General features: G+C 36.3%; 1 protein-coding gene across 1 annotated transcript in view; it reads left to right on the top strand.

The window, feature by feature from the left end:
- The window catches only part of LOC110441258, a gene marked incomplete at its 3' end in the record, with an annotated part of 15,430 nt that extends 9,375 nt beyond the window's left edge, over positions 1–6,055 (top strand). The window contains exons 2-3 of the mRNA XM_021484367.1: positions 3,638–3,795; positions 5,879–6,055. Coding sequence (XP_021340042.1) covers positions 3,638–3,795; positions 5,879–6,055 — 335 coding nt within the window. The remainder of the gene's footprint in view (positions 1–3,637; positions 3,796–5,878) is intronic.
- Between the last annotated feature and the right edge of the window lie 1,170 nt (positions 6,056–7,225).

Genomic DNA, 7,225 nt, shown 5'->3' with positions numbered 1-7,225 from the left:
TTAAGGTGCTCTACCAAAATTGTGAATTTCATGACCCTTGGGTCTCACATTTCCCCCTGGGGAGGGGGTAAACTTTACTATAGTTTATATAGGGAAATCTCATTTTGGACCAACATTTGTTTAATTTCCATTGGAAGTAATTAAATTTAGGTTAGCATTATCAGTATTGGGTAGCAGTTTGATGGTATGCACATATGAGCCCTGACTGACCCCCCGGGGCTGATGGGTGGGGCAAAAAAGGGTTGTATTGACTGAAATTTCAAAATCTTCTTCTCAAGACCCAGATATGGTAGAATCAAATACTCTTCATAGATGGAAGGGTCTTAAGGTGGTCTACCAAAATTGTGAATTTCATGACCCTTGGGTATCACGTTTCCCCCTGGGGAGGGGTAAACTTGACTATAGTTTATACATCTGAAACCAGTTTGTGTTTATGAGTGTTTGTCCTTTAACATTATATGTGTTAAAATCTCCTTATTACCTTTACAAAACTTTGAGTTAAACAGTCGTGGTACTTTTTATTTTGCTTGCTTGTGATTGCTTTTCAGGTCCGAAGGTCAAAGGTCAAGGGCACTGTTACTATAAATAGAAAATCTGTTTTCGTGCGATAACTTGAGTTTCCTAGGGCCGATCAAACTCAAACTTCATGCAGTGCTTCCTTACCAAAAGTGCTTGCTTGGGATTGCTTTTCAGGTCCGCAGGTCAAAGGTCAAGGTCACTGTTACTATAAATAGAAAATCTGTTTTCGTGCGATATCTTGAGTTTCCTTGGGCCGATCAAACTCAAACTTCATGCAGTGCTTCCTTACCAAAAGTGCTTGCTTGGAATCGCTTTTCAGGTCCGAAGGTCAAAGGTCAAGGGCACTGTTACTATAAATAGAAAATCTGTTTTCGTGCGATAACTTGAGTTTCCTAGGGCCGATCAAACTCAAACTTCATGCAGTGCTTCCTTACCAAAAGTGCTTGCTTGGGATTGCTTTTCATGTCCGAAGGTCAAAGGCCAAGGTCACTGTTACTATAAATAGAAAATCTGTTTTCGTGCGATAACTTGAGTTTCCTAGGGCCGATCAAACTCAAACTTCATGCAGTGCTTCCTTACCAAAAGTGCTTGCTTGGGATTGCTTTTCAGGTCCGCAGGTCAAAGGTCAAGGTCACTGTTACTATAAATAGATAATCTGTTTTCGTGGGATAACTTGAGTTTCCTTGGGCCGATCAAACTCAAACTTCATGCAGTGCTTCCTTACCAAAAGTGCTTGCTTGGGATTGCTTTTCAGGTCCGCAGGTCAAAGGTCAAGGTCTCTGTTACTATAAATAGAAACTTCACTAAAACTGTATATGGGACGGCTTCGATCTACCACTTGACCCACCGTGTATACCTCTGAAATGCCGTCTTACTCCAAATGTTATTGACAACACTAGCTGTTTAACATCATAATCCACAAGTTTATTCATTTATTTATGGGAAACCATTCGACAAATCATACAAATTAAACTTGGAATTGAGACAATGAGTATCCATAGCAAGTTCCTTAAATTCTTCCCAGAATAACAGATTATATAACAAAATGATGCCATCCCAAAAAATAATCTATGATTATTGCTTTCTTTTAACATTATTTCTTGAAATGAAAAGTGTATCTATTTCTTCGTAATCTCCCAGCTTCCTGCGCAGGCGACACATCCACTTCCGAGGAATTCTTGTTTAACTTGCTGTGATCTATCAGATTTGTTCAAATAAATGACCTTGCCCAACTTTCAAAGTCACAAGGGTGAAGAGTGTACAAACAACTTCTATGGAACAATAAGGTATAGAGCCATAATGTTTTGCCTGTGAAGTGGCATTCTTGGATGTAGTGCTCATTTGAATGAATGACTTAGACCAACTATCAAGATTAAAATGTCATTTGTGTTAAAAATAAAAACATAAAAACCATGTGAGCAGTAGAGGCCGTTTGTGCTGTTGTTATTAATACTGTATTGAGTTGCTGATGGCAGTGCATGCTGTCCCTATAAGATGTTGTTATTGATTTACAGGTGTTGAACAGTTGGTTGGAATAATTAGGTTGTTTATTATCACTGCATGTGATACAATATTCCATGTGATACAATATTCCATGTGATACAATATTCCATACAATATTCCATGTGATACAATATTCCATATAGTGTTCCATGTGATACAATATTCCATGTGATACAATATTCCATATGATTCAATATTCCATGTGATACAGTATTCCATGAGATTCACTATTCCATGTGATACACTATTTCATTCAATATTCCATGTGATACACTATTCCATTCAATATTCCATGTGATACAGGATTCCATGTGATTCAATATTCCATGTGATACGATATTCCATACAATATTCCTTACAATACTCCATGTGATACAATATTCCATGTGATTCAATATTCCATGTGATACAGTATTCCATGTGATTCAATATTCCATGTGATACACTATTCCATTCAATATTCCATGTGATACAATATTCCATACAGTATTCCATGTGATACAATATTCCATGTGATACAATATTTCATGGGATACAATATTCCATACAATAGTCCATGTGATACAATATTCCATACAATATTCCCTACAATATTCCATGTGATACAATATTCCATGTGATACAATATTCCATGTGATTCAATATTCCATGTGATACAATATTCCATACAATATTCCATGTGATACAATATTTCATGTGATACAATATTCCATACAATATTCCATGTGATACAATATTCCATACAATATTCCATGTGATACAATATTCCATGTGATACAGCATTGATTATCTAGGTTATTTATGTGAGGATGTCAAACTGTGCACAAAACAATTGGTGTAGTATATATTAAATATTGATATTTCATTATCAGACTTCACGCTTAGAGTGGAAGAATTGATTAAAAAATATTTGCGTTGGATTGAAACTACCATGTACATTCATTCATGACAATGGGAGATCTTTCAAAACTTGCCACATGCAGTTTAATGCAATAATATATCCATTTACTTATTGTGAGTAAGGCAGAAATTACAAAATCCACCCCTCAGTTTGCATGATAGTCTCTTTGATTGAGCATCCTGAACTGAACATAAAGTAACAGCAGGACTGCGGAGGCAGCAATACCTTCTGGCTCAGTTGTAAACCACACTGTGCTATGGTTTATTATTCCATCACATGGCCTAAAGTTAAAGTTTGTTCAACCTCACTGTCCCCATATAAAGAAGTGCCATGAATAAATCGGTCAGCTGTTACTTATGCAGTGTTGGAAAGGTTTACACTTGACAGTGTAAATTGTAAATTTCACAGCACGCACAAAATTTGAAAGAAATATTTTAAAGGACTGATTAAAATCAATAAAACAAAAGTTGACATGTTTATTTCGCCTGCCATGATGCAGTACCAGTTTTCGTCCATTGTCAACTTTTCCTCTAAATGCTTCTAGTTCAGAACATGGAAATAAGCATTTTCAGCTACAAAATCCTATATCCTTCTATTGGGCCTTTGGGACTTACTCTATGAGGCTGTACAAGATAAAGCTTTACACTGAATGTAGATATTTCAATGAAAACATGATATGTTTAGTTTTACGTCTGTTTCTTGTTGTATTTGCAGGTGGACCAGGGAGTAAGAAAGGGAGGATATTAAGTGATCTGTCACAAATCTTTGGACTGGAAATATTGAATGCAGAATCAATAATATTGGAAAGCATCAAGGATGAACTAGAACCAGATGAGCCTCGCACATTAGCCAATGTGAATAAAATGATCAAGGTAAGTATAGAACATTATTATTACAGTGAACATAAAAGTTAGAAGTTTTTATCCGTAGTCGTCTGTTCTTCTGGAGGCTGAGACAATAGGGGCCACAGAATGCAAAAGCTGTAGAGGATGTTTCCGGTGAAACTTATAGTTGGAGTTCCACTTACATTCCATAAAATGATCTTTTGGATGACGAGGAATGGAATATATACTCAAAAAGGGATTGATGGGCAGACCACAGAATGCAAAACCTTTAAGAAAGACATCTCTGAAAATTGCAGGTTAATTTTTATCAACATTTCATAAATTTAACCTGAGCTTTTTAATGAAGGTTAGTAGGTAAATGTGGATGATGAATTGCTGGACTGTCACCCTGCTCAAAGATTAGATCACATACATATAGGATCTTACACTCCTTTTCATTTCATATGAGATTTATGAAACGAGTCGAAGAATTTTTAGGTCACCTGAGACAAAGTCTCAAGTGACCTATTGCGATCGCCTTTTGTCCGTTGTGCATCCGTAAACAATTTACATTTTCGACTTCTTCCTCAAAACCCCTGAACCAATTTCAATGAAATTTTGCAGAAACCTTCCATGGCCAAAGGTCAACAAAAAGAGTGGCCTATTTGGTCCCCAGCCCCCAGGGGTTTGAGGGGCGGGGCAAAAGGGTCAAATTGACTAAAATTTCAAAAATCTTCTTCTCAAGACCCAGATATGGTAGAATCAAATACTCTTCATAGATGGAAGGGTCTTAAGGTGCTTTACCAAAATTGTGAATTTCTTGACCCTGGGGTCTCACGTTTCCCCTGGGGAGGGGGTAAGCTTTACTACAGTTTATATAGGGAAATCACATTTTGGACTAACATTTGTTTAATTTCCATTAGAAGTAATTCAATTTAGGTTAGCATTATCAGTATTGGATAGCAGTTTGATGGTATGCACATACCAACCCTGACTGACCACCCGGGAANCCCAACCCTAGGGGCCAGGGCAGGGCCCCAAAGGGAAAATTAACCAATTTTTCAAAAATCTTCTTCTCCAGACTCAGAGGTATTACAGTCATTTTCTCTGCATGGATGGAAAGATCATCAGGGTCTTTATTTAAATTGTAAATTTCAGGACCCCCGAGCTATCCGTTCTCCCTTGGGGAGGGGGTAAAGGTTACTATAGTTTATATAGGGAAACAACACTTTTGGGTATATTTTGACAATTTTCTGTTGGAAATTATTTTTACTTGTTCAGAATCATCTTTGGTGGATGACGGTATCACATTGTAAACTTGGAATTCCTGCCCCATCCCCAGGGGTTAGAGCGGGGCCCCAAAGGGAACATTTACCAATATTTTCAAATTCTTATCCTTTGATGACAAAACAAGTATTGTATTTCACTTAGTTTACATGCTGATTTCCACATCACATCTAAACAATAAAATAAAGCTACCAGTACCCATGATATAACTCAGGTGACTGCTAAGGCCCTTGGGCCTCTTGTCCTTGTTTAAAATCAGAGGTGCTAGTTTCAAATACTTTTTAGTCTTAAATCTGTATGCTAGATATTGAATAAGGTGTTTTTTTGTTTTTTTGTCACTTTGAATAATATTTCTGTTCGTGTTAAAAACAAAATCAACTCTCTGTATAAATATATAAGGTGACCATGGGCCTCTTGTTCAATTTAGCGTACAATTTCATATAAAAAAAAAATTGAGTGTAAAATCCTTTTTATCTCATAATCAAGATTTGTGGCATTTATTCGTGTAAAACGACAATTTTCATGCAACCTTGAAACGTAAAAACGCCGCCATTTTTACTCTAGTGTGTAAGTCTGTGACGTCATGTACTTGTCCTAGGCGTGACATCACAATTAAAACAATTGAAACTTACAACCAATCACAGGGCTGATAGGTCATATTACATGGGTTAATATTCACTGGATAGCACAGTACATTATGTGATAAATTACAAACAATAAATCATTACTGCTTAATGTAGTCTAATGTTGCAATATATAGGTTCCAGATAACCTGTTTGACGTTAAAACCTCGATCCTCACCCCTTTTCAGTGGATTGTATGTGCTTTTTCTTTATTATTTCAGACCAACCCAGAGTTGGTACGACTGGATGCTTGTTTGAAAAAGATTGGAAAGAAACTGGATGCGGCAGACAAATCAAAGTGCTACCTATTGGACTTGATTCCTAATAAAAAGTTGATTCTGTCCTCTAATCTGTTCATTAAGGACTGTAACAATGAGTTTAAGTACTTTGAAACCAAGGTAAGCATTATACAGGATCACTTTAGTGAAAGTTTTATCATAATACGTTTATGGCTTTGACATTGAAGAATATGTCTATAGATTTTACAAGGTCTGATTACTTTTTATGCCTGTGAATTTTTTCTTTGTATCCACTATTTCTCAGAAACTGCTAAAGGGATCATAATCAAACTTGGTATGATTAAGGATAACTTTGTAACTTTGGTCCGTTTAAGTTCTGCATGTTTTAAACTCTTGGATTTAGAAAACCAAAAGGATCTTGGGGGGGGAAAAACAAAAGGGTCCCCAGACCATGTTGAAATTTTGTATCCATGATTTTATTGCATGAAGAGTCGGTTTGGTACTGCTTTTTCTCTGAAAGCACTAAAGGGATCCTGATCAAACCTAGTATGCTTGATCCCTAGGTCTCTAGTGGTGAATGCTTCAGTTTGAGATGGATAGGAACATTTACTTAGCCCCGGCTGGTAGACCATTTTAAACATGGTTTGTTTGATCCTTTGGTACTTGCCCAGGTTGTTATATTTAGCATAATTATATAACTTGCTAGGATAAATCTTAGGATTATCAACTTCTGGAACAGACGTTTATGACTTTGTATTCAAGTACTTCTCACTATCAACAATGTTATTGCCATGTAGCTAGCTGAGGTGAGGGGCTGTCAAGTTGGTAAATTACTCTGACCATATTCTACACTGGCCACATTGGTGAAACATATCTTAAAATGAACCGTGTAACCTAGAGTTTGTAGCTTAGCACACAGGGACCTGAGAATTTGTTACAGCTATAGTTTGACCTAAACTAAGTTGTTTTACACATTTTAGGAGTTTAGATCAACTTTCAGTAAAAATGCAATCCCAAATTTCTAGTTGGTGTACAAAAATGCTTAGTATCATTGGAAAGATAGATGATTTTCCTTTTATAACCTTTTATATACACATAAAATGTATTCTCCTTCTGCAGATAATATATATCACAATATACAGGGTTCTTAGTCTGGAGTGGTGTACAATGTCACCTGATATTTGCTTCTCGAACAGAATAAAAGATTTGGCAAAGAAGAATAGCGGTTAGCCATATTTTTATCTGTGTATGATAAATATAAGTTTTCTGTCTGTACTGAGTACAGTGTGTTACATTTTGTTATGACTGTGTTCCATTACCTTTGTATCA

The sequence above is a fragment of the Mizuhopecten yessoensis genome, unplaced genomic scaffold, assembly GCF_002113885.1.
Source record: "Mizuhopecten yessoensis strain PY_sf001 unplaced genomic scaffold, ASM211388v2 scaffold715791, whole genome shotgun sequence".
In the NCBI taxonomy this organism is placed as follows: domain Eukaryota; kingdom Metazoa; phylum Mollusca; class Bivalvia; order Pectinida; family Pectinidae; genus Mizuhopecten; species Mizuhopecten yessoensis.
Note: the sequence above shows the minus strand (reverse complement) of the source record. Positions and strands in the feature narration are given on the sequence as shown.